The sequence below is a fragment of the Manis pentadactyla genome, chromosome 15 (assembly GCF_030020395.1).
Source record: "Manis pentadactyla isolate mManPen7 chromosome 15, mManPen7.hap1, whole genome shotgun sequence".
NCBI lineage: Eukaryota > Metazoa > Chordata > Mammalia > Pholidota > Manidae > Manis > Manis pentadactyla.
In genome coordinates, this window is record NC_080033.1 from 59,974,606 (window position 1) to 60,001,754 (window position 27,149).

Sequence of the window (27,149 nt, forward strand, 5' to 3'; positions counted from 1 at the left end):
TATGTTCTTACCCCAACCCTATAAGCCTCAAGATTTTGCCTATCATTTTATTTCTTCTTTATGTGTCTATTCTATCACCACAAACATTTCCTTTATATTCATCCCCCCCACCCCTGCAGTTCATAACCCGTGGAAACCAATTATTTGTTCTTCATCAATGCAATTTTGTTATTTGAGAATATTATATACATGGAACCACACAGTATGTGACACTTTGAGATTGTCTTTTTTCACTTCTTTTTGTCCCTGAGATACATCCAAGTTGCTGTGTTATCAACAGTCTGTTCCTTTTTATTGCTGAGTAACATCCAAGGTATATTTCACCATCCACCCACTGAGGGGCATTTTGGTTGTTCAAGTGGCTATGAATAATCATCATGCAGGTTTTTATGTAGACATAAGTTTTCTCTGGGATAAATGCCCAAGAATATGATTGTTGGGGTCATATGACAAGTGTATATTTAGTTTTCCAAGAAACTGTCAATCTATTTTCCCAGGTGGCTATACTGTTTTATGTTCCTATCAGCAATAAGAAAACCTCTCTGTATCTTTGCCAGCATTTGATATTAGCACTATTTTTTTAAATTCCTAGAATGTTGAATTAGATATGCACATAATGCCCATTTCAAAATATCTCAATGTAAACCTTAAGTTTATAACAGGTAAACAAGTTTTACAAAATTTAGGTCAACACATTATCATTAATTTTAAGAACTGCTTGCTGGATGTTTTTGTCAAGTTAGAGGTCTGATTAAATTAAGAAAAATTTGATGTTACTAATACTATTTTGATCCATATACCTTTTAAGAGGATAGAAATTCTATGATATAGTTTTAACAACTTTATTGAGGTATAATTGATATACAAAAACTGCACATGTTGACTGTATACAATTTGATGAGTTGGACATATGTATATACCCAGATTACCATCACAGCTGCCACTTCTGGAAGTTTCCTTGTATCCCACATTTAACATGAGATATACCCTCTCAAGAAATTTTTGAGGGCACAATACCATATTGTTAATTATAGGCACCATGTTGTACAGAAGATCTCTAGAACTTATTCATCTTGCATACAGTTATTTTAGCTGGCTTGGTAGATGTGTGGTATTAATTTGTATTTCCCTAATGGCTAGTGATGTTGAGCATCTTTTTATATGCCTTTTGCCATTGGTATGTCTTCATTGGTGAAATGTCTCCTTGTCCTTTATCCATTTTCTAATTGGATTGTGTGTTAGCCAGAATAACATCACCTCACCCCCAAATATGTCCAAGTCCTAATTCCCAAACCTATGGATATGTTAATGAGGAAGGAGAATTTAGGTTGCAAGTGGAATTAACGTTGCTAATCAGGTGACTTTATTGAATTGCTTTATTGAATTGCTTCCCATGTGACCTCCACCAACGTTACAGTGTGGTGGTGGTGGGGGTGATATTCTTGTTCCTTATGGACAATGGTGAACATCTTGACTCTCCAGTAGGCCTCTTCCTTCACTACCCCAGTGGGGAGAGGGGAGGTTACCTCATTAACCCTGGGTAGAATGGAAGTTCAGGCTCCCCACATGTCCTCACTGATGCCGTGGTGCAGGTAGTGCGTTGTGGGGAGGGTTCTCATTATTGTCTAGTAGGGATGAAAATCTGCATTCCTCACTTGGCCTTCTCGGACATGATGTTGGCACCTTGGGGATTGGGGCAACCTGGTGAGAGTGGAATTCTAGGTCCCCACTTTGCTTTTGTTAATGAGACTTCAATTTTCCCTCTTATAGCTAGAGTAGAGTGGTCTTGCTTAAAATTTTTGTCTTCTTGAGCTGTCACTTTCCTGGTTCTCTGGCTAGAAAGAGCATATTTTGCCTGGGCTCCTTTTTTTCTGTTCCTGTTGGCCTTCCCAGTTATTGGCTTCTCCAGCGCCTATTCTGGGATGCAAAAGAAAACTAAGGGAAATCACTAATCTGTGATTCCTTGAGTTCTGAGGTTCCTAGTTGTTCTGCATTCTTTTCTCGACTTTTCAGTCTTCTTTTACTTATTGTGTATGTAATGGCCAAGGCTTCTATCTATATTTGGTGAAGAAATAAGGAAAAGTATATATACTCTATTTTATCAGTAGTGGAAGTCCCTTGCCAGTTTTAAAAATTGATTTAACATAATTTTTAATAATGAAAATTTAAAAAAATACACAAAAGTAGAGAGAATAGTATAATCCAGCTTCAACAGTTAAACCAATATTCTTCCATTCTTGTTTCTTCTGTCCTCCTCTCTTATACTCCTACACCCCCGCGCCCACTCCCATACCCCCACACACATTTTTTCCTGGACTATTTAAAAGTAAATCTCAGATGTAGTTTCTCTTTACCTATAAATGCTAAGTATCTCTAACAGGTAAGAACTTTCTCTTAAAAAATCATGCCCACAGCACCAATATCCTACATAAAATAATCACCTTATATCATTTATTATTAATTTACTTGAATCATGGTCCAAACAAGGTTTACCCTTGCATTTGGTTGGTATAAGACTTTTAATTCATAGCTTTTCTTCCCCTCTTACTCTCTCATGTTATTTATTTGTTGAGTAAACTAGGTAATTTTCCTATAACATTTACCACATTCCGTATTTGGCTTAATTGTATTCTTACAGAATATGCATGTTCCTCTATTCCCTGTGTCTCCTGTAATCTGGCTAATAGGTCTAGAGCCTTAATTAAATTTAGGTTTAGATTTTTGTTAATAGTTCTACATAGGTGGTGCTGTGTAGTACATCAAGTCAGCAGGCACATTGTATGTCTGGTTTTCACTCTTGGTGTTAAGGCTAAGGTATTGTCAGCTTGACTGAGCCATTACAGAGTTCTTCAGCAACATTTTTACTAACGGTTTTAGTATTGATAATCCTTTGCTTCATTAGGAGCTGCAAAATGGTGATGATTTTTCTGTCATTTCTTCTGCATTCATTAGCTGGAATTCTGTGAAGAATGATTTTCCCTAATGAAATATCTGGTTAACTTGCAGTGCAATTTGTACCAAAAATATGCAGAAAAAATGGTTGATTCTTCACTTTGATTACTTCCAAAATAATTAGTTTGGTGGCCTAGCAACTTGCAAAGGTGACCAATTATTTTTTTAGTATCATTTGAACTCAGATTTTTACAGACTAATCCATTGCAGACTTTTTGTTTTCATGCTTTAATTATTCTATTATCCTCGGTGAAGTCCTTCAAGTTGCTGTGGGTCCCTTGGATGCAACCCTAGTAGCCTTTGATAATGTCTTTGTTTTATAGTATAATGGAATATTCCAAAATCATCTTATACATTTCATGCCTCAGACCTCAAATTACTCATTTCTCCAAGGAGCTGTGGTTCCTTCTTTAGGAAATGGTATCTAGAGATCACAGTATGTCCCTGGACTGTCATTGCTTACTGGGCTTTTATTGTTTCTGGAATCTTTCAATAGGCAGGTTATTTAAAGGAAAAAATAATCATGAGCTCACTCATATTTTCTATTTAAATTTAAGATTATAAGGTTTCTTAATATACAAACTTCTTTCATTTTATACATTTTAAAATGGTGAAATGCTCAGCTCTTAACAATATTGATGTAACTGTTTGTTTCTAAAATATTATTACTAATATTATGACCAGTAATAAGACTACTATCCATTGAAGATATACAGATGTTATATATTAAGGTCAGTTGGAACATTTGTTTTCTCTTTGTGGTTATGACAACAGCTTGATGTACAAGATTCATTTGCTTTAGATTGTTTTCAGTTTTTAAGAATAGATTTTTTTTTAAATAATTATTTTTTATTGAAGGGTAGTTGATGCACAGTATTACATTACATTAGTTTCAAGTGTACAACACAGTGGTAGAACATTTATATACATAATTCTAGGTTCCAGCTATCACCCTACCAAGCTGTTACAATATCTTGACTATATTCCTTATGCTATACATTACATCCCGGTTACTTATTTATTTTACCATTGGAAGTCTGTCCTTTTTTTTTTTTTTTTTTTTGTGAGGGCATCTCTCATATTTATTGATCAAATGGTTGTTAACGACAATAAAATTCTGTATAGGGGAGTCAATGCTCAATGCACAATCATTAATCCACCCCAAGCCTAATTTTCGTCAGTCTCCAATCTTCTGAGGCATAACAAACAAGTTCTTACATGGAGAACAAATTCTTACATAATGAATAAGTTACATAGTGAACAGTACAAGGGCAGTCATCACAGAAACTTTCGGTTTTGCTCATGCATTATGAACTCTAAACAGTCAGTTCAAATATGAATACTCATTTGGTTTTTATACTTGATTTATATGTGGATACCACATTTCTCTCTTTATTATTATTATTTTTAATAAAATGCTGAAGTGGTAGGTAGATACAAGATAAAGGTAGAAAACATAGTTTAGTGTTGTAAGAGAGCCAATGTAGATGATCAGGTGTGTGCCTGTAGACTATGTGTTAATCCAAGCTAGACAAGGGCAATAAAACATCCACGTATGCAGAAGATTTCTCTCAGAACAGGGGGGGTGAGGTTCTAAGCCTCCCCTCTGTTGATCCCCAATTTCTCTCCTGGTGGCCCCCCTGCGACTGTGCCTGTCTTAGGTTGTTCCTCCCTTGAGGAATCTTACCCATCTCTGGCTAACCAGTCATCTTCCGGGGCCATACAGGGAAATGTGAAGTTGGTAAGTGAGAGGGAAGCCTTATTGTTTGAAAAGGTTAGCTTTTTACTTCTTTGCATATTTATGCCCTGTGGCTTCTATGCCCAGCATTTGTCTTGAGGTATCTTTACCACTTGGAAGAATTATGATACTCAGTAAATTTGATATGAGGCACGAATTCTATTTAAGGGTTGTAATTAGGAAGGAAGAAGAAAAGCTATAGAAGTAGCAGGCGGAAGAAAACATGGGAAGATTATTTCTTTGACATAACTTCTTGTAGAGTACTTCAGCATGTATAGGTTTTAAGCTACTACTTAAATTGTGCACACACATTAACATAATAGGAGTATAGTTACATAACCAAAACATATCTGTAATTACCAGCCATCTCCAGTGAAACCAAGAAAACCAGTTAGGCACCTTAGGCATTTGTGAAAACTTATCTTTGATATGGTGGATATTGTCCAACTGAACTTGAACAGTCTGAGAGAAATCAGACAAATTCAAACAACCCATTCCTGGGGACTGTTCACATGCCATATGTTCTTTTAACAGTAAATAGTCTGTAGTTGTAAGAGTTTGGAGCGCTACAATTTGCACTTCTCCAAATTCTTGGTTGAGTTCCAACAGTATAGATTCAGTCAAATTTGTTGTTTTACTGTATGCACAGGCCAGCTTAGATATCTCCTTCCTCATTCCCATGGCAAGTCCAGGAACTGGTGGGATGAGTGCATCTACAGCTGTAGCAGTGCGTGGATCTTTGTTGAGGTTTTTTGATGATCATCTTCTGGCATGAGTCTTCCAGAGAGTGCAGATGTTGGAAGTTCTTTTTCATATCGTATCTTAGTTCATTTTCGGGGTAGCCCAATTAGGCTTTGATCCTCTGTATAAACACAAACAGACCCTTTGCCTACACTTTTATATGCCCTTTATACCCTTGTGTAGAACTCGTTGGAGATTACCACACAGGAACTGCCCTTTTTTTTTTTCTTTGTTTTTGGTATCACTAATCTACACTTACATGACGAATATTATGTTTACTAGGCTCTCCCCTATACCAGGTCTCCCCTATAAACCCCTTTACAGTCACTGTCCATCAGCATAGCAAAATGTTGTAGAATCACTACTTGCCTTCTCTGTGTTGTACAGCCCTCCCTTTTCTCCTACCCCCCCATGCATGTTAATCTTAATACCCCCCTATTTCTCCCCCCCTTATCCCTCCCTACCCACCCATCCTCCCCAGTCCCTTTCCCTTTGGTACCTGTTAGTCCATTCTTGAGTTCTGTGATTCTGGTGCTGTTTTGTTCCTTCAGTTTTTCCTTTGTTCTTATATTCCACAGATAAGTGAAATCATCTGGTATTTCTCTTTCTCCGCTTGGCTTGTTTCACTGAGCATAATACCCTCCAGCTCCATCCATGTTGCTGCAAATGATTGGATTTGCCCTTTTCTTATGGCTGAGTAGTATTCCATTGTGTATATGTACCACATCTTCTTTATCCATTCATCTATCGATGGACATTTAGGTTGCTTCCAATTCTTGGCTATTGTAAATAGTGCTGCAATAAACATAGGGGTGCATTTGTCTTTCTCAAACTTGATTGCTGCGTTCTTAGGGTAAATTCCTAGGAGTGGAATTCCTGGGTCAAATTTCCTGGGTCAAAATTCCTGTTTGGAGCATTTTGATGTACCTCCATACTGCTTTCCACAATGGTTGAACTAACTTACATTCCCACCAGCAGTGTAGGAGGGTTCCCCTTTCTCCACAGCCTCGCCAACATTTGTTGTTGTTTGTCTTTTGGATGGCAGCCATCCTTACTGGTGTGAGGTGATACCTCATTGTAGTTTTAATTTGCATTTCTCTGATAATTAGCGATGTGGAGCATCTTTTCATGTGTCTGTTGGCCATCTGTATTTCTTTTTTGGAGAACTGTCTGTTCAGTTCCTCTGCCCATTTTTTAATTGGGTTATTTGTTTTTTGTTTGTTGAGGCATGTGAGCTCCTTATATATTCTGGACGTCAAGCCTTTATCGGATGTGTCATTTTCAAATATATTCTCCCATACTGTAGGGATCCTTCTTGTTCTATTGATGGTGTCTTTTGCTGTACAGAAGCTTTTCAGCTTAATATAGTCCCACTTACTCATTTTTGCTGTTGTTTTCCTTGCCCGGGGAGATATGTTCAAGAAGAGGTCACTCATGTTTATGTCTAAGAGGTTTTTGCCTATGTTTTCTTCCAAGAGTTTAATGGTTTCATGGCTTACATACAGGTCTTTGATCCATTTTGAGTTTACTTTTGTATATGGGGTTAGACAATGGTCCAGTTTCATTCTCCTACATGTAGCTGTCCAGTTTTGCCAGCACCACCTGTTGAAGAGACTGTCATTTCGCCATTGTATGTCCATGGCTCCTTTATCAAATATTAATTGACCATATATGTCTGGGTTAATGTCTGGATTCTCTAGTCTGTTCCATTGGTCTGTGGCTCTGCTCTTGTGCCAGTACCAAATTGTCTTGATTACTATGGCTTTATAGTAGAGCTTGAAGTTGGGGAGTGAGATCCCCCCTACTTTATTCTTCTTTCTCAGGATTGCTTTGGCTATTTGGGGTCTTTGGTGTTTCCATATGAATTTTTGAATTATTTGTTCCAGTTCATTGAAGAATGTTGCTGGTAGTTTCATAGGGATTGCATCAAATCTGTATATTGCTTTGGGCAGGATGGCCATTTTGACGATATTAATTCTTCCTAGCCAAAGAATAGATTTTTTAAATGTTTTAAAATTTATTTTTAATGACTTTATTGAGATATAATTCACATACCATACAATCATCCATTTAAAGTATATATACAGTTCAGTAGGTTTTGACATATTCACAAATATGTTCAGTCATCACCTCAATTTTAGAACATTTTCATCATCTCAAAAATAAATCCTACCACGAGCAACTTTTTCCTGGATGCATCTCCTTGGGCAAGGGAAACAAAATAAAAAATGAACAAATGGGATTACATCAAGCTAAAAAGCTTCTGTACAGCAAAGGACACCATCAGAACAAAAAGCATCCTACAGTATGGGAGAATATATTTGTAAATGACATATCTGACAAGGGGTTAACATCCAAAATATATAAAGAACTCACATGCCTCAACACCCAAAAGCAAATAACCCTATTAAAAAATGGGCAGAGGATATGAATGGACACTTCTCCAAAGAAGAAATTCAGATGGCCAACAGGCACATAAAAAGATGCTCCACATTGCTAATTATCAGGGAAATGCAAATTAAAACCACAATGAGATATCACCTCACACCAGTTAGGATGGCCAATACAGAAAAGACTAGGAACAACAAATGCTGGCAAGAATGCGGAGAAAGGGGAACCGTTCTACACTGCTGGTGGGACTGTAAACTAGTTCAACCATTGTGGAAAGCAGTATGGAGGTTCCTCAAAAAACTAAAAATAGAAATACCATTTGACCCGGGAATCCCACTCCTTGAAATTTACCCAAAGAAACCAACTTCTCAGATTCAAAAAGACATATGCACCCCTGTGTTTATTGCAGCACCATTTACAGTAGCCTAGATATGGAAGCAACCTAATTGTCCATCAGTAGATTAATGGATAAAGAAGATGAGGTACATATACACAATGGAATACTATTCAGCCATAAGAAACAAATTCTACCGTTTGCAACAACATGGATGGAGCTAGAGGGTATTATGCTCAGTGAAATAAGTCAGGCAGAGAAAGACAAATACCAAATGATTTCCCTCATTTGTGGAGTATAACAACAAAGCAAAACTGAAGGAACAAAATAGCAGCAAACTCACAGACTCCAAGAAGGGACTAATGTTTACCAAACGGGAGGGGTGGGGGACGGTGGGTGGGGAGAGAGGGAGAAGGGGATTGTGGGGTATCATGATTGGTGCACATGGTGTGTGTGGGGTCACGGGGAAGACAGTGTAGCTCAGAGAAGACAAATAGGGACTCTGTGGCATCTTACTACACTGATGGACAGAGACTGCAATGGGGTATGGGGGTGGACTTGATAATAAGGGTGAATGTATTAACCACATTGCTTTTCTTGTGAAACCTTCATAAGAGTGTATATCAATGATACCTTAATAATAATAAAAAAAAAGAAATCCTACACCTCCCAATCCCTTCATCCCTCCCATCTCTGAACAAACACTAATTCACTTTCTGTCTAGAGATTTTCCTGTTCAGGACACTATGTAAATGGACCCATATGATATGTGGTCTCTATGTGAATAGACTCATATAATATGTAGTCTTTTGTGATTAGCTTATTTTACTCAGCACAATGTTCTCGAGGTTTTTCCATGTCTCTATGATCCAAGGGGGTGCCTCAGCTTCACTGCTGGGTTCTGGAATTTTCACAAAGCTGTCTTATCTATGGATAGTTCCTGGTTGGTCATTTTGTGATAGAGACTGAAATTGGCAACCACGTATTCCACCATGTTGGTGACATCACATCCCATGTTATTTTATATTGTAATAATTGTGTGTATTACATTTCATTTATTGTCTTTCTCTATTTAGTATGTTTTTGCTTTTTCTAAAATTTATTTTGGTATTTAGGAAGGGTTATCTTTATATTCAGTAGTTTTCTTTGTATATAAACCCTTTAGAGTACCTACATTAGTTATCTATTGCTGTATAACAAGTTACCCCAAAATTAGTAACTTAAAAAGATTAATACTTGTTTTCTCACAGTTTGCGTGGGTGTGGTTTATTAGCTGGGTGCCTTCTACTCAGCATCTCTAATGCATGTCCAGTTAAGCTGTTGGCCAGGACTGCAGTCATCTCAAGGCTCAACTGTGGTTGGCAAATCTGCCTTCCGGCTTGTTCACATAGCTGTTGGGAGGCCTCAGGACATCCACACACATGCCCTCGCATGTCACTGCTGGCTCGCCTTGGTTCCTCACCCCATGGGCCACTGTATGGGTTTCCTGAGAGTTCTCACAATGTGACAGCTGGTGATCTAAAAAGAAAAAGAGCCAGACAGTGCCTAAGATGGAAACAAGTCTCTTTATAACTAATCTCAGAAGTCACATCCATCACTTGTGCTATATTATATTTGTTAGAATTCCTAAGTCTAGCCCATACTCAAGGAGATGGGATGACACAAATACATGAGTGTTTGGAAACAGGTTTCACTGAGTGCTGTCATAGGGGGCTTTCTAGTATAATTCCCTTAATCCTCTTTTATTTTATCTGGTCAAATGGTTTGATGCTACCTATTACTTATACAGTTGTAATGATCTTATTCTACTTTTGGCTACTTATTCTACTTACCCTTTTTTCCTTTGATTTTAAAATTGCATTATTTCTACTTTGTCAGAAAACATAATATTTAAATTATATTCTTCTCCCCATGTACTCAACTTTGTTTTAATCTTAGCCCCACAATTACATGCATAATTGTTCATTGTAAGTCTTTTTGCTGAAGTTCCCCAGTCATCTTGTTGTTGGATGAAGCCCATTCTCTAGTAGATTCCTCAGAAAGGGAACATGTTTACAATATTCCCTGAGTTTTTGCATGTTCCAATCTCTTTTTCTGTAACTTCAACAATTGAAGGAGAGCTTGGCTGCATATAAAATCCTTGGCTCATGCTTTTTAAAATTTTTGGAAAATGTTGCTTCTCTGTTTTCCCATTTTACAGGTTGCTGTTCCAAAGTCCAATGACATTTAATTGTCTTGCCCTTGAAAGTTATTTTTATCTTTTTATTTACCTTTTTGCCTACAGGTTATGAGGAGTCTTAAAAATTCTTTAAAGTCTAGTAATTCTGCTTAAATATGACTTAGATTTGGTCATTCTGAGTAAATTTTCCTGGTATCTACTGGTCCCTTTTGATTATGTTTTATTTCTGGAAAATTTTCTTGGATTGTAGTTTTAGATATTAGTTACACTGTAGTGCTTTACTTCTCTTCTCCATGGGCTCCAATTATATAGCATGTTGGGCCTTCTTTGTCTTCTATTTCAACACTTGTTGTTTGATATTTTTTTCTTTAAATATTTTTCATATTAATTTCCATGGTGTTTTACTGCTTTACCTCAGTGTACCTTATTGCATCTTCATTCAAGTCTATTTTACTTTATGCACCTCTTTCCCCTCCATTTTGGTGTAGTGAAGCTTTACTATCTTGTGAATTTTTTAATGATTTTAGGGTTTTTTTTATTCTACATTGTAGTAAGCATTTTTAGTGTTTTTTCCCTTGGAGGGGGAGGGTACAGAATTGAATAAACTAGCCTATTACTGAAAATAGAAATTCCTACTTAGTCATAAGTGGGCCCCCACAGTTGCTACAAGTATAAAGAAGGATATACAAAGGGGAGATGTCATATTTATTTGATTTGGAGATACTGGCTGGCAGTTTAATGTCTTATTTATGACTGTAAACTTCAAAACTTTTTCAAGAACTTCCTCTTTCCCATCTCATTTCATGCTGCCTTTTTTGAATCTGCCCATCTGTGAAGGCCTGAAGCCTTATATTTTTTCTGTTTCAAGGGTGTCATGAAAGAGAATTGTCAAACAAGCAGATAAAGTAGCAACCTGTGAAGTATATTTATTGAGCAGTGCTTATTTGTTTACTGGAGAAAATAAAAGTGCCAAAATGTAGGAACTGCTTGTATTTCCATGTCTTCCCTGAGCTTAGCCTAGAATCACTTGGTTTGTCTAAAATGGATCCTAGGCTTTGGGGTAAGGCTCAATCTAGATTAGTTCCATGGAATAGACTCATTTAATTAAGGTATTTTTTTCTAAGCATTTGATGTATTTTTGAAGATCAGTATTTTCTAAACCTTCCTATATATGAAAGAGCATTTTTTTTTAAAGGTGACCTGTGTTGAAGAATTAACTCTGTTCTCAAACTTCTTTTCACTCCTAGGTGAGCAAAGGAAATAAATAAAAATGACAAGTAGAAGACTTGAGGAGTCCATGGGAGCTGTTCAGATGGGGTTATTCGGAATGCTTAAAGGATTCCAAAGCAAGGTTTTGCCACCCCTGAATCCAAAGGTGGTTACAGAAGAAGAAGTAAATCAAATGGTAATGTATCAGAGAATTTCACTGTAAAATACTTAATGCAGGCTTCTTAGGAGAATGAAGCTGCTATTTGATATTCTCAAAATATCAGAGAATTACTGACTGATAATATCAATTTAATTAAAATAGTAGCTTATTGCAAAGGATAGGTACTTTTCAAAGCCTGAGAAATTTTTGAAATTACATACATCAATGTAGAGGCTTGAATTGCTTGAATAATCAGTTGAAGTAAGACTATTCAAGCAAATTTTTAAGATTTTCTAAGTATTATGTTAAACCTTATGTGACTATCATTTGTGTGGTTCAAAAGCAAATATGAATTTCATAGGGTTTAACCTAAATAATCTATCACCTGATGATTGGCAGGAGTTATTTTTATTTGCAGATCATAGAGCATTAAAATAATGAATATATGATTTAGGAAAAATACTTAATTTTGTCTGCCTTTTAAAATAAAAAGTATTAATTTCTTAATGAACTATAATGATTTGGTGAGAATTGAATTGCAAACTACAGAAAATACCAATAATAATTTACAGTGTTAGAGACAGTATTCACTGCATTTTAAAAACTACTCTAAAGTTATGTCCCAATTAGAAGAACAACAATCTATTATTTTTCTCTTTTGTGGTGGTTATGTTTCATACTTAAAGTAACTCCTGACTTTTGCTTTTAAGATTTCATTATTTAAATCACAACTCAACTGATACTTCTTAACATTTTAATATTCTAATCTGGGTTCCAATAAAAAAGAATCGAACAAACCAAGTTGGAAGCTGTATTAGAAATAGCGTCTTCATTTAAATGGAACAGAAATTAATTTTGTAGGGAATGAAGAGCATTGATTTTAACCCAAGGTGAAGGGAATGAAGAATATTGATTTTAACCCAAGGTGAAATGAATCAGTTAAATTCTGTATCTCTGAAGATTTTTGGCGCATACTTAAGCATTATGTTGCTGTCAGTGATCATAATCTCCTTGCATATAAAGTAGGCCCTGGAACAATGTGAACACCCCAGAACAACAACAACTAAATAATAGTGATTGGTCCCGGGTAACTAAGCCCTTGTTGGGTTGTTTAAATGACAGGTTACATTTTTTTCTCTTAACATTAGAATGTATTAAGCATTTTGTGCTCTTATTTGGGTGTGTGAATATGACTGGCTGCCAGATCTGACGTTTGGCTAAGTGCTTTTTTAAAACAAGATCTAAATGTGCACTTGTCCTTTCTAAGTCCAAACTCATTCCTAGGCAGTACATTCACACTTCCTAGATCCCTTACATTTTATGAGATTTCTCTTTAACTTGGTATAACATGATAATTAAACACTCAAAAGCTTTGCTGGCGTGTTGTAACTTAAATTGAAGAAGAGTATTTCAAATGCCTTAGCTCCGAAGTCTGTAAGTGATTTTGGAAACAAGAGTTTTATGCTCAGATGCTTCTTCTGAGCATAAATGTTAAACTCTTTGAATGTATTCCTGTGCAATTTCTTGACTCCTCCCTCCCCCAGGTTCTTTTGCATGATTCCCTCAAAATCATAAGGAAACAGTAGCTACATGTCATTTGAAATTACTGTGCAAAGAGCTCAGAAGTGCACAGGTACTTCTCTTGTATTAGTCAGTTACTTTAAATATTTTATGAGGGAACTTAGTGGCTTTCCAAATTATTAATTACTGGCACTTTTGAAAACACTTCAGTATAACCATTTATGAATCTTTGGCTCCTGTTGTTTTAAATTCCAGCTGACACCGTCGGAGTTCCTGAAAGAGATGTCCCTCACCACAGAGCAGAGACTGGCTAATACACGTTTGATGTGCCGACCACAGATCATTGAACTTTTAGATATGGGGGAAACAACACATCAAAAGGTAGCTGCTTTCTGTCATACCTGCATATAAAGTAGGCCCTGGAATAATGTGAACATTCTAGACCAAGAGTAACTAAATAACAGTTATTTTTATTTATTTATTTATTTATTGAAGTATAGTTGATATACAATCTTATATTGGTTTCAAATATACTACACAGTAGTTCAACAGTTACCCATATTATTAAATCCTCACCCTCACTAGTGCAGCAGTTATTATCTGTCAACATAGGAAGGTATTACAGAATCACTGGCTATACTCCCCGTGCTGTACCACCATCCCGGTGACCAAGTTATAATATGATGGAGAATTTTTGTGCCCCTTTATCCCCCTCACCCTCCCTCTCCACCCACCCACCCATATTAGTTAGTTTTTTCTGGGCTAGCTAATCTCTTATTGGGTTTGTTTTATACATTCTTTTTCTATCTCTGTTGATTCTGATATCTTTGATTTGATATGGAATGAACTGCAATTAATAAATACAAATAACTTTTGATGTATTTGTACGCATTTCTTTCTTAGCTACTTCTGGACACTACTATTTACAGATTAGGAGTGATTCCAAGAATTCTATTAGCCAAGTCAGGCTCACTTTGCCTTGTACACTCTACAATAGGCTTTGATCAATGTACAATGACATGTAGCCACCATTATGGTATCACACAGAATAGTTTCACTGCCCTAAAATCACGTGCTCTACCTGTTCTTCTCTCCCTTCTGCTGTCATTGACAATCACTCATGTTTTTGTTGTCTTCTTCATTTCACCTTTTCCAGGATGTCATATATCTGGGATCAGGTATATGATTTTCAGAGTGGCTTCTTTCTATTAGTGATATGCTTTTAAGGTTCTTTTCTATCTTAATTTTGTATATATTTCACTTGCTCCTCTGAATTTACTACTATTTCCAACAGAATGCTGCATAAAGTTATGACTGAAGGTATCCCTGTCTTATTTCCTAAAGGAAAAGAAAAAAAAATCTCATTATTTTGCCACTAAGTGTAATGTTTTCTTTGTGAAGAGCTAGATACTCTTTGTGAGATTAAGGAAGTTATCTGTTTTTCCTAGCTTACTGGGAGGTTTTTACTGTGAAGAGGTATTTAATTTTATCAAATGTTTTCCTGTATCTATTGCAGTGATTGTAGTAATTTTCTCCTTTATTCTCTTGTGTCAAAACTACATTCATTTTTAAATAAAATTTTTATTTAATTTGTGTGTGTGTGTGTCTATATTGTGATCATATAGCTTGATGAATTTTAACAGTGACATACTCATATACTACCACTCAGATGAAGGAATGTAGAATTATAACATTGTCCCCATCCTTGAAGCCTTCTTATGCCCATTTCCCAGTCATTACCATTCCCTCCTCCAGAAGAACCACTAATCTTAAGTTAGTTTTTCCTTTATTTGACGTTTATTAAGTGGAATACTACAGGATGTGCTCTTTAGTTTCTGGCTAATTTCACTCAATATACTATGTTATTGAGATTTATTTGTGTTACTGTGTTTAGCAATGGTTCATTCATTTTTATTGCTACTATTCCATTGTATGCGACCACAATTTGTTTATCCATTTTCCTGTTGATGAGCATTTGGTTTTTTTACATGTTTGGACTATTATAAATGATGCTGTTATAAACACTCTTGTACATATCTTTTAGTGTACATGTTCACATTTCTATTGGTCATATACATAAAAGAGGAATTTCTGGGTTATAAACTATACATATATTTAGCTTTGGTAGATAATTACCAGTTTTCTAAAGTGTTTGTACCTAGTTACACTCCCAGTAGCTGTGTGTGAGAATTCCAGTTGCACTTACTCCTTGCTAAAACAATATTGTCAATCTCTTTAATTTAAATAATAATTCTATTGGGTCAGTAATATTGTCATACTCTGATTTATTTTGCAATTTCTTGATTTCTAATGAGGTTGAGCACCTTTCCATATGTTTATTAGCCTTTGGGATATCATCTTTTATAAATTGCATGTTTGTTTTTGCCTATCTCATATGGAGTTATAAAAGTTCTTCATATATTCTGGAGACTAGTCCTATATCGATTATATGTATACAAATAATTTCCCATTCTATGGCTTTCTTTTTCATTCCTTAAAGGGTATTTTTTTATGAGCTTTAGTTTTTAATTTCAATATGATTTAATTTACAAATTTTTTCACTTATGTTTTGTATTTGCTTTGTCCCATTAAAGAAAATTCTGCATTTTTCAACATCATGAAGATAATCTTCTTTGTTTTCTTCTGAAAACTTTGTTGTTTTACCATTCATATTGGTAGATTTGATACACTTGGAATGGTGTACAATAAGGGTTAAATTAACGTTCAGTTAACTGAGCACAATTTATTGAAGAGAACATGTCCCTTCCCAATGCTTTTTAGTGTTACCTTTGTTATTAATCAAGTGTCCATATATTTAAGGACTTGGTTTTGGGCTTTCCAACCTGTTACATTTACTTTTATGATAAATCTTGTGTTAACATTTCATTATTTTAATTACTATGATAAGTACAGCATATGATATGTGAGAATATAATTATAGTAAGTCTTGGTATTTGATAGAGGAATTCCTCCTATCTTGTTCTTCAAATATATCTTGTCTATTCTTGGTCCTTTGCTTTTCTATATAAATTTTATAATCAGCTTTTCAAAAAATTTCTGCTAGGGTTTTAAAAATTGGGTTGCATTGAATTTTTTTTTCTATTGGTATGGAATTTTATTTCATTTTTTTTAGAGGTCATCTCTCATATTTATTGATCAAATGGTTGTTAACAACAATAAAATTCTGTATAGGGGATTCAATGCACAGTCATTAATCAACCCCAAGCCTATATCTCAACAGTCTTAAATCTTCTGAAGCATAACAAACAAGTTCTTACATGGTGAACAAGGTCTTACATAGTGAATAAGTTCTTACATGGTGAACAGTACAAGGGCAGTCATATCACAGAAACTTTCGGTTTTGATCATGCATCATTAACTATAAATAATCAAGTCAGATATGATTATTCGTTTGATTTTTATACTTGATTTATATGTGAATCCCACATTTCTCCCTTATTATTATTATTATTATTTTAATAAAATGCTGGAGTGGTAGGTAGATGCAAGATAAAGGTAGAAAACATAATTTAGTGCTGTAAGAGGGCAAATGTAGATGATCAGGTCTGTGCCTATAGACTAAGTATTAATCCAAGCTAGACAAGGGCAACAAAACATCCACGGATGCAGAAGATTTCTCTCAAAACAGGGGGAGGTGAGGTTCTAAGCCTCCCCTCTGTTGGTCCCCAATTTCTCTCCTGGTGGCCCCCCTGCGACTGTGCCTGTCTTAGGTTGTTCCTCCGTTGAGGAATCTTACCCGTCTCTGGCTAACCAGTCATCTTCCGGGGCCATACAGGGAAATGTAAAGTTGGTAAGTGAGAGAGAAGCAATATTGTTTGAAAAGGTTAGCTTTTTACTTCTTTGCATATTTATGCCCTGTGGCTTCTATGCCCAGCATTTGTCTTGAGGTATCTTTACCACTTGGAAGAATTATGATACTCAGTAATTTTCGATATGAGGCACTAATTCTACTAAAGGGTTGTAATTAGGAAGGAAGAAGAAAAGCTATAGAAGTAGCAGACGGAAGAAAACATGGGAAGATTGATTACTTCTTTGACATATCTTCTTGTAGAGTAACTTCAGCATGTATAGGTTTTAAACTACTAATTAAATTGCACACACACATTAACATAATAGGAATACAGCTACATAACAAAAGCAGACCTACAATTACCAGCCATATCAAGTGAAACCAAGAAAACCAGTTAGGTACCCTAGGCATTTCTGAAAACTTATCAGTGATATGATGGATATTGTCTAACTGAATTTGAATAGTTTGAGAAAAATCAGACAAATTAAAACAACACATTCCTGGGAACTGTTCACATTCCATGTGTTCTTTTAACACAGATAGTCTAGAGTCGCACGATTTTGGAGCGCTGCAACTTGCACTTCTCCTAATTCTTGGTTGAGTTCCGACAGTATAGATCCAGTCAAATTTGTTGTTTTACTGTATGCACAGGCCAGCTTAGATATCTCCTTCTTCATTCCCATGGCAAGTCCAGGAACTGGTGGGATGAATGCAGCTACAACTGCAGCAGCGCCAGGATTTTTGTTGAAGATTTTTGATGTTCATCTTCTGGAATTACTCTTCCAGAGGATGTTGATGTTGGAAGTTCTTCTTCATAGCGTATCTTAATTCGTTTTCTGTGTAGCCAAATTAGGCTTTGATCCTCTGTATAAACACAAACAAACCTTTTGCCCACACTTTGATATGACCTTTATACCATTGTGAAGAACCTATTGGAGATCACCACACAGGAACTGCTTTTTTTTTTTAAGAGAAAGGAATATTATCAGAAAAATGTACTTCCATAGTTGATCATCTGACACCCTTTGAAAGATCAAAATTAAGGATATGTAAAGCACGCATTAATTGTTGATTTGCAGTTAGTTTTATCCTATCAGGGAGTAATCCCCCTTTTCTTTCGCTTTTTTTTTTATCATTAATCTACAATTACATGAAGAATATTATGTTTACTAGGCTCTCCCCTATACCAAGTCTCCCCCACAAACCCTATTAGAGTCACTGTCCATCAGCATAGCAAAATGTTGTAGAATCACTACTTGTCTTCTCTGTGTTGCACAGCCCTCCCCTTTCTCCCACCCCCCATTATGCATGCTAATCATAATAACCCCTTTCTTCTTCCACCCCCTTATCCCTCCCTACCCACCCATCCTCCCCAGTCCCTTTCCCTTTGGCACCTGTTAGTCCATTCTTGGGTTCTGTGATTCTGCTGCTGTTTTGTTCCTTCAGTTTTTCCTTTGTTCTTATACTCCATAGATGAGTGAAATCATTTGGTATTTCTCTTTCTCCGCTTGGCTTGTTTCACTGAGCATAATACCCTCCAGCTACATCCATGTTGCTGCAAATGGTAGGATTTGTTTTCTTCTTATGGCTGAATAATGTTCCATTGTGTATATGTACCACATCTTCTTTATCCATTCATCTACTGATGGACACTAAGGTTGCTTCCAATTCTTGGCTATTGTAAATAGTGCTGCGATAAACATAAGGGTGCACCTCTCTTTTTCAAACTGGAGTGCTGCATTCTTAGGGTAAATTCCTAGGAGTGAAATTCCTGGGTCAAATGGTAAGTCTATTTTGAGCATTTTGAGGAACCTCCATACTGCTTTGCACAATGGTTGAACTAATTTACATTCCCACCAGCAGTGTAGGAGGGTTCCCCTTTCTCCACAACCTCGCCAACATTTGTTGTTGTTTGTCTTTTGGATGGTAGCTATCCTTACTGGTGTGAGGTGATACCTCATTCTGGTTTTAATTTGCATTTCCCTGATAATTAGGATGTGGAGCATCTTTTCATGTGTCTGTTGGCCATCTGAATTTCTTTTTTGGAGAACTGTCTGTTCAGTTCCTCTGCCCATTTTTTAATTGGATTATTTGTTTTTTGTTTGTTGAGGTGTGTGAGCTCTTTATATATTTTGGATGTCAAGCCTTTATTGGATCTGTCATTTACAAATATATTCTCCCATACTGTAGGGATCCTTCTTGTTCTATTGATGGTGTCTTTTGCTGTACAGAAGCTTTTCAGCTTAATATAGTCCCAATTGTTCATTTTTGCTTTTGTTTTCCTTGTCCAGGGAGATATGTTCAAGAAGAGGTCACTCATGTTTATGTCTAAGAGGTTTTTGCCTATGTTTTTTCCCTAAGAGTTTTATGTTTTCATGACTTCCATTCAGGTCTTTGATCCATTTCGAATTTACTTTTGTGTATGGGGTTAGACAGTGGTCCAGTTTCATTCTCTTAAATGTAGCTGTCCAGTTTTGCCAGCACCATCTGTTGAAGAGACTGTCATTTCCCCATTGTATGTCCATGGCTCCTTTATCAAATACTAATTGACAGTATATGTTTGGGTTAATGTCTGGAGTCTCTAATCTGTTCCACTGGTCTGTGGCTCTGCTCTTGTGCCAGTACCAAATTGTCTTGATTACTATGGCTTTGTCGTAGAGCTCGAAGTTGGGGAGTGAGATCCCCCCTACTTTATTCTTCCTTCTCAGGATTGCTTTGGCTATTCGGGGTCTTTGGTGTTTCCATATGAATTTTTGAACTATTTGTTCCAGTTTGTTGAAGAATGTTGCTGGTAATTTGATAGGGATTGCATCAAATCTGTATATTGCTTTGGGCAGGATGGCCATTTTGACGATATTAATTCTTCCCAGCCAAGAGCATGGGATGAGTTTCCATTTGTTAGTGTCCTCTTTAATTTATCTTAACAGTGTCTTGTAGTTTTTAGGGTATAGGTCTTTCACTTCTTTAGTTAGGTTTATTCCTAGGTATTTTATTCTTTTTGATGCAATTGTGAATGGAGTTGTTTTCCTGTTTTCTCTTTCTATTGGTTCATTGTTAGTGTATAGGAAAGCCACAGATTTCTGTGTATTGATTTTGTATCCTGCAACTTTGCTGTATTCCGATATCAGTTCTAGTAGTTTTGGAGTGAAGTCTTTAGGGCTTTTTATGTACAATATCATGTCATATGTAAATAGTGACAGTTTAACTTCTTCTTTACCAATCTGGATTCCTTGTATTTCTTTGTTTTATCTAATTGCCATGGCTAGGACCTCCATTACTATGTTAAATAACAGTGGGGAGAGTGGGCATCCCTGTCTTGTTCCCGATCTCAGAAGATAAGCTTTCAGCTTCTTGCTGTTCAGTATGATGTTGGCTGTGGGTTTATCATATATAGCCTTTATTATGTTGAGGTACTTGCCCTCTGTACCCATTTTGTTGAGAGTTTTTATCATGAATGGATGTTGCATTTTGTCAAAAGCTTTTTCAGCATCTATGGAGATGATCATGTGGTTTTTGTCCTTCTTTTTGTTGATGTGGTGGACGATGTTGATAGATTTTCAAATATTGTACCATCCTTGCATCCCTGGGATGAATCCCACTTGGTCATGGTGTATGATCCCTTTGATATATTTTTGAATTCGGTTTGCTAATTTTTTTTTTTGTAGATAATTATTTTTTATTGAAGGGTAGTTGACACACAGTATTACATTACATTAGTTTCAGGTGTACAACATAGTGATTCAACATTTATATACATGATAATTCTAGGTACCAGCTATCACCATACCAAGTTGTTACAATATTTTGACTATATTCCTTATGCTATACATTACAATCTGGTTACTTATTTATTTTACAATTGGAAGTGTGTACTTTTCTTTTTCTTTGTGAGGGCATCTCTCATATTTATTGATCAAATGGTTGTTAACAACAATAAAATTCTGTATAGGGGAGTCAATGCTCAAGGCACAATCATTAATCCACCCCAAGCCTAATTTTCGTCAGTCTCCAATCTTCTGATGCATAACAAACAAGTTCTTACATGGAGAACAAATTCTTACATAGTGAATAAGTTATATGGTGAACAGTACAAGGGCAGTCATCACAGAAACTTTCGGTTTTGCTCATGCATTATGAACTCTAAACAGTCAGTTCAAATATGAATACTCATTTGGTTTTTATACTTGATTTATATGTGGATACCACATTTCTCTCTTTATTATTATTATTTTTAATAAAATGCTGAAGTGGTAGGTAGACACAAGATAAAGGTAGAAAACATAGTTTAGTGTTGTAGGAGAGCAAATGTAGACGATCAGGTGTGTGCCTGTAGACTATGTGTTAATCCAAGCTGGACAAGGGCAATGAAACATCCACATATGCAGAAGATTTCTCTCAGAACAGGGGGAGGTGAGGTTCTAAGCCTCACCTCTGTTGATCCCCAATTTCTCACTTGATGACCCCCCTGCGACTGTGCCTGTCTTAGGTTGTTCCTCCTCCATCTCTGGCTAACCAGTCATCTTCCAGGGCCATACAGGGAAATGTAAAGTTGGTAAGTGAGAGAGAAGCTTTATTGTTTGAAATGGTTAGCTTTTTATTTCTTTGCATATTTATGCCCTGTAGCTTCTATGCCCAGCATTTGTCTTGAGGTATCTTTACCACTTGGAAGAATTATGATACTCGGTAAATTTGATATGAGGCATGAATTCTATTTAAGGGTTGTAATTAGGAAGGAAGAAGAAAAGCTATAGAAGTAGCAGGCGGAAGAAAACATGGGAAGATTGATTATTTCTTTGACATATCTTCTTGTAGAGTAACTTCAGCATGTATAGGTTTTAAGCTACTACTTAAATTGCTCACCCACATTAACATAACAGGAGTATAGTTACATAACCAAAGCATACCTGAAATTACCAGCCTTCTCCAGTGAAACCAAGAAAACCAGTTAGGCACCTTAGGCATTTGTGAAAACTTATCTATGATATGGTGGATATTGTCCAACTGAACTTGAACAGTCTGAGAGAAATCAGACAAATTAAAACAACCCATTCCTGGGGAATGTTCACATCCCTTTTAACAGTAAATAGTCTGTAGTTGTAAGATTTTGGAGCGCTACAATTTGCACTTCTCCTAATTCTTGATTGAGCTCCAACAGTATAGATCCAGTCAAATTTGTTGTTTTACTGTATGCACAGGCCAGCTTAGATATTTCCTTCCTCATTCCCATGGCAAGTACAGGAGCTGGTGGGATGAGTACATCTACAGCTGTAGCAGTGCGTGGATCTTTGTTGGGGTTTTTTGATGATCATCTTCTGGCATGAGTCTTCCAGAGAGTGCTGACGTTGGAAGTTCTTTTTCATATAGTATCTTAGTTCATTTTCGGGGTAGCCGAATTAGGCTTTGATCCTCTGTATAAACACATACAGACCCTTTGCCTACACTTTTATATGCCCTTTATACCCTTGTGTAGAACTCGTTGGAGGTTACCACACAGGAACTGCCTTTTTTTTTTTTTTGGTATCACTACTGTACACTTACATGATGAATATTATGTTTACTAGGCTCTCCCCTATACCAGGTCCCCCCTATAAACCCCTTTACAGTCACTGTCCATCAGCACAGCAAAATGTTGTAGAATCACTACTTGCCTTCTCTGTGTTGTACAGCCCTCCATTTTCTCCCACCCCCTCATGCATGCTAATCTTAATACCCCCCTACTTCTCCCCCCCTTATCCCTCCCGACCCACCCATCCTCCCCAGTCCCTTTCCCTTTGGTACCTGTTAGTCCATTCCTGAGTTCTGTGATTCTGCTGCTGTTTTATTCCTTCAGTTTTTCCTTTGTTCTTATATTCCACAGATGAGTGAAATCATTTGGTATTTCTCTTTCTCCACTTGGCTTGTTTCACTGAGCATAATACCCTCCAGCTACATCCATGTTGCTGCAAATGGTAGGATTTGTTTTCTTCTTATAGCTGAATAATGTTCCATTGTGTATATGTACCACATCTTCTTTATCCATTCATCTATCGATGGACATTTAGGTTGCTTCCAATTCTTGGCTATTGTAAATAGTGCTGCGATAAACATAGGGGTGCACTGATCTTTCTCATACTTGATTGCTGCATTCTTAGGGTAAATTCCTAGGAGTGCAATTCCTGGGTCAAATGGTAAGTCTGTTTTGAGCATTTTGATGTACCTCCATACTGCTTTCCACAATGGTTGAACTAACTTACATTCCCACCAGCAGTGTAGGAGGGTTCCCCTTTCTCCACAGCCTCGCCAACATTTGTTGTTGTCTGTTTTTTGGATGGCAGCCATCCTTACTGGTGTGAGGTGATACCTCATTGTAGTTTTAATTTGCATTTCTCTGATAATTAGCGATGTGGAGCATCTTTTCATGTGTCTGTTGGCCATCTGTATTTCTTTTTTGGAGAACTGTCTGTTCAGTTCCTCTGCCCATTTTTTAATTGGGTTATTTGTTTTTTGTTTGTTGAGGCATGTGAGCTCTTTATATATTCTGGACGTCAAGCCTTTATCGGATGTGTCATTTTCAAATATATTCTCCCATACTGTAGGGTTCCTTTTTGTTCTACTGATGGTGTCTTTTGCTGTACAGAAGCTTTTCAGCTTAATATAGTCCCACTTGTTCATTTTGCTGTTGTTTTCCTTGCCCGGGGAGATATGTTCAAGAAGAGGTCACTCATGTTTATGTCTAAGAGGTTTTTGCCTATGTTTTCTTCCAAGAGTTTAATGGTTTCATGACTTACATTCAGGTCTTTGACCCATTTGGAGTTTATGTTTGTATATGGGGTTAGACAATGGTCCAGTTTCATTCTCCTACATGTAGCTGTCCAGTTTTGCCAGCACCATCTTTTGAAGAGACTGTCATTTCCCCATTGTATGTCCATGGCTCCTTTATCAAATATTAATTGACCATATATGTCTGGGTTAATGTCTGGATTCTCTATTCTGTTCCATTGGTCTGTGGCTCTGCTCTTGTGCCAGTACCAAATTGTCTTGATTACTATGGCTTTATAGTAGAGCTTGAAGTTGGGGAGTGAGATCCCCCCTACTTTATTCTTCTTTCTCAGGATTGCTTTGGCTATTTGGGGTCTTTGGTGTTTCCATATGAATTTTTGAATTATTTGTTCCAGTTCATTGAAGAATGTTGCTGGTAGTTTCATAGGGATTACATCAAATCTGTATATTGCTTTGGGCAGGATGGCCATTTTGACGATATTAATTCTTCCTAGCCACGAGCATGGGATGAGTTTCCATCTGTTAGTGTCCCCTTTAATTTCTCTTAAGAGTGACTTGTAGTTTTCAGAGTATAAGTCTTTCACTTCTTTGGTTAGGTTTATTCCTAGGTATTTTTTTTTTAATGCAATTGTGAATGGAGTTGTTTTCCTGATTTCTCTTTCTGTTGGTTCTCTTTGTGTTGTTAGTATATAGGAAAGCCACAGATGTCTGTGTGTTGATTTTGTATCCTGCAACTTTGCTGTATTCCGATATCAGTTCTAGTAGTTTTGGGGTGGAGTCCTTAGGGTTTTTTATGTACAGTATCATGTCATCTGCAAATAGTGACAGTTTAACTTCCTCTTTACCAATCTGGATTCCTTGTATTGTTTTGTTTTGTCTGACTGCTGTGGCTAGGACCTCCAGTACTATGTTAAATAACAGTGGGGAGAGTGGGCATCCCTGTCTAGTTCCCGATCTCAGAGGAAAAGCTTTCAGCTTCTCTCTGTTCAATATAATGTTGGCTGTGGGTCTTTCATAGAAGGCCTTTATTATGTTGAGGTACTTGCCCTCTATTCCCATTTTGCTGAGAGTTTTTATCATGAATGGATGTTGAACTTTGTCAAATGCTTTTTCAGCATCTATGGAGATGATCATGTGGTTTTTGTCTTTCTTTTTGTTGATGTGGTGGATGATGTTGATGGACTTTCGAATGTTGTACCATCCTTGCATCCCTGGGATGAATCCCACTTGGTCATGGTGTATGATCCTTTTGATGTATTTTTGAATTCGGTTTGCTAATATTTTGTTGAGTATTTTTGCATCTACGTTCATCAGGGATATTGGTCTGTAGTTTTCTTTTTTAGTGGGGTCTTTGCCTGGTTTTGGTATTAGGGTGATGTTAGCTTCATAGAATGAGTTTGGGAGTATCCCCTCCTCTTCTATTTTTTGGAAAACTTTAAGGAGAATGGGTATTATGTCTTCCCTGTATGTCTGATAAAATTCTGAGGTAAATCCATCTGGCCCGGGGGTTTTGTTCTTTGGTAGTTTTTTTTATTACCGCTTCAATTTCGTTGCTGGTAATTGGTCTGTTTAGATTTTCTGTTTCTTTCTGGATCAATCTTGGAAGGTTGTATATTTCTAGGAAGTTGTCCATTTCTCCTAGGTTTCCCAGCTTGGTAGCATATAGGTTTTCATAGTATTCTCTAATAATTCTTTGTATTTCTGTGGGGTCCGTCGTGATTTTTCCTTTCTCGTTTCTGATACTGTTGATTTGTGTTGACTCTCTTTTCTTCTTAATAAGTCTGGCTAGGGGCTTATCTATTTTGTTTATTTTCTCGAAGAACCAGCTCTTGGTTTCATTGATTTTTGCTATTGTTTTATTCTTCTCAATTTTATTTATTTCTTCTCTGATCTTTATTATGTCCCTCCTTCTGCTGACCTTAGGCCTCATCTGTTCTTCTTTTTCCAATTTCGATAATTGTGACATTAGACCATTCATTTGGGATTGTTCTTCCTTTTTTAAATATGCTTGGATTGCTATATACTTTCCTCTTAAGACTGCTTTTGCTGTGTCCCACAGAAGTTGGGGCTTAGTGTTGTTGTTGTCATTTGTTTCCATATATTGCTGGATCTCCATTTTGATTTGGTCATTGATACATTGATTATTTAGGAGCGTGTTGTTAAGCCTCCATGTGTTTGTGAGCCTTTTTGCTTTCTTTGTACAGTTTATTTCTAGTTTTATGCCTTTGTGGTCTGAAAAGTTTGTTGGTAGGATTTCTATCTTTTGAAATTTTCTGAGGCTCTTTTTGTGGCCTAGTATGTGGTCTATTCTGGAGAATGTTCCATGTGCACTTGAGAAGAATGTGTATCCTCTTTCTTTTGGATGTAGAGTTCTATAGATGTCTATTAGGTCCATCTGCTCTACTGTGTTGTTCAGTGCTTCCGTGTCCTTACTTATTTTCTGCCCGGTGGATCTATCCTTTGGGGTGAGTGGTGTGTTGAAGTCTCCTAAAATGAATGCATTGCAGTCTATTTCCCCCTTTAGTTCTGTTAGTGTTTGTTTCACATATGCTGGTGCTCCTGTGTTGGGTGCATATATATTTAGAATGGTTATATCCTCTTGTTTGACTGAGCCCTTTATCATTATGTAGTGTCCTTCTTTATCTCTTGTTACTTTCTTTGTTTTGAAGTCTATTTTGTCTGATATTAGTACTGCAACCCCTGCTTTCTTCTCGCTGTTGTTTGCTTGAAATATGTTTTTCCATCCCTTGACTTTTAGTCTGTACATGTCTTTGGGTTTGAGGTGAGTTTCTTGTAAGCAGCATATAGATGGGTCTTGCTTTTTTATCCATTCTGTTACTCTGTGTCTTTTGATTGGTGCCTTCAGCCCATTAACATTTAGGGTGACTATTGAAAGATATGTACTTATTGCCATTGCAGGCTTTAAATTAGTGGTTACCAAAGGTTCAAGGTTAGCCTCTTTAGTATCTTACTGCCTAACTTAGCTCGCTTATTGAGCTGTTATATATACTGTCTGGAGATTCTTTTCTTCTGTCCCTTCTTATTCCTCCTCCTCGATTCTTCATATGTTGGGTGTTTTGTGCTGTGCTCTTTCTAGGAGTGCTCCCATCTAGAGCAGTCCCTGTAAGATGTTCTGTAGAGGTGGTTTGTGGAAAGCAAATTCCCTCAGCTTTTGTTTGTCTGGGAATTGTTTAATCCCACCATCATATTTAAATGATAGTCATGCTGGATACAGTATCCTTGGTTCAAGTCCCTTCTGTTTCATTGTATTAAATATATCATGCGATTCTCTTCTGGCCTGTAGGGTTTCTGTCGAGAAGTCTAATGTTAGTCTGATGGGTTTTCCTTTATAGG

At 36.7% G+C, this 27,149-nt stretch overlaps 1 protein-coding gene across 1 annotated transcript in view; it reads left to right on the forward strand.

The window, feature by feature from the left end:
• The window catches only part of HYDIN (HYDIN axonemal central pair apparatus protein), a 377,997-nt gene that overhangs the window by 72,453 nt on the left and 278,395 nt on the right, over positions 1-27,149 (forward strand). Inside the window, exons 4-5 of the mRNA XM_057493202.1 lie at positions 11,583-11,740; positions 13,481-13,606. Coding sequence (XP_057349185.1) covers positions 11,606-11,740; positions 13,481-13,606 — 261 coding nt within the window. The 5' untranslated portion in view covers positions 11,583-11,605. The remainder of the gene's footprint in view (positions 1-11,582; positions 11,741-13,480; positions 13,607-27,149) is intronic.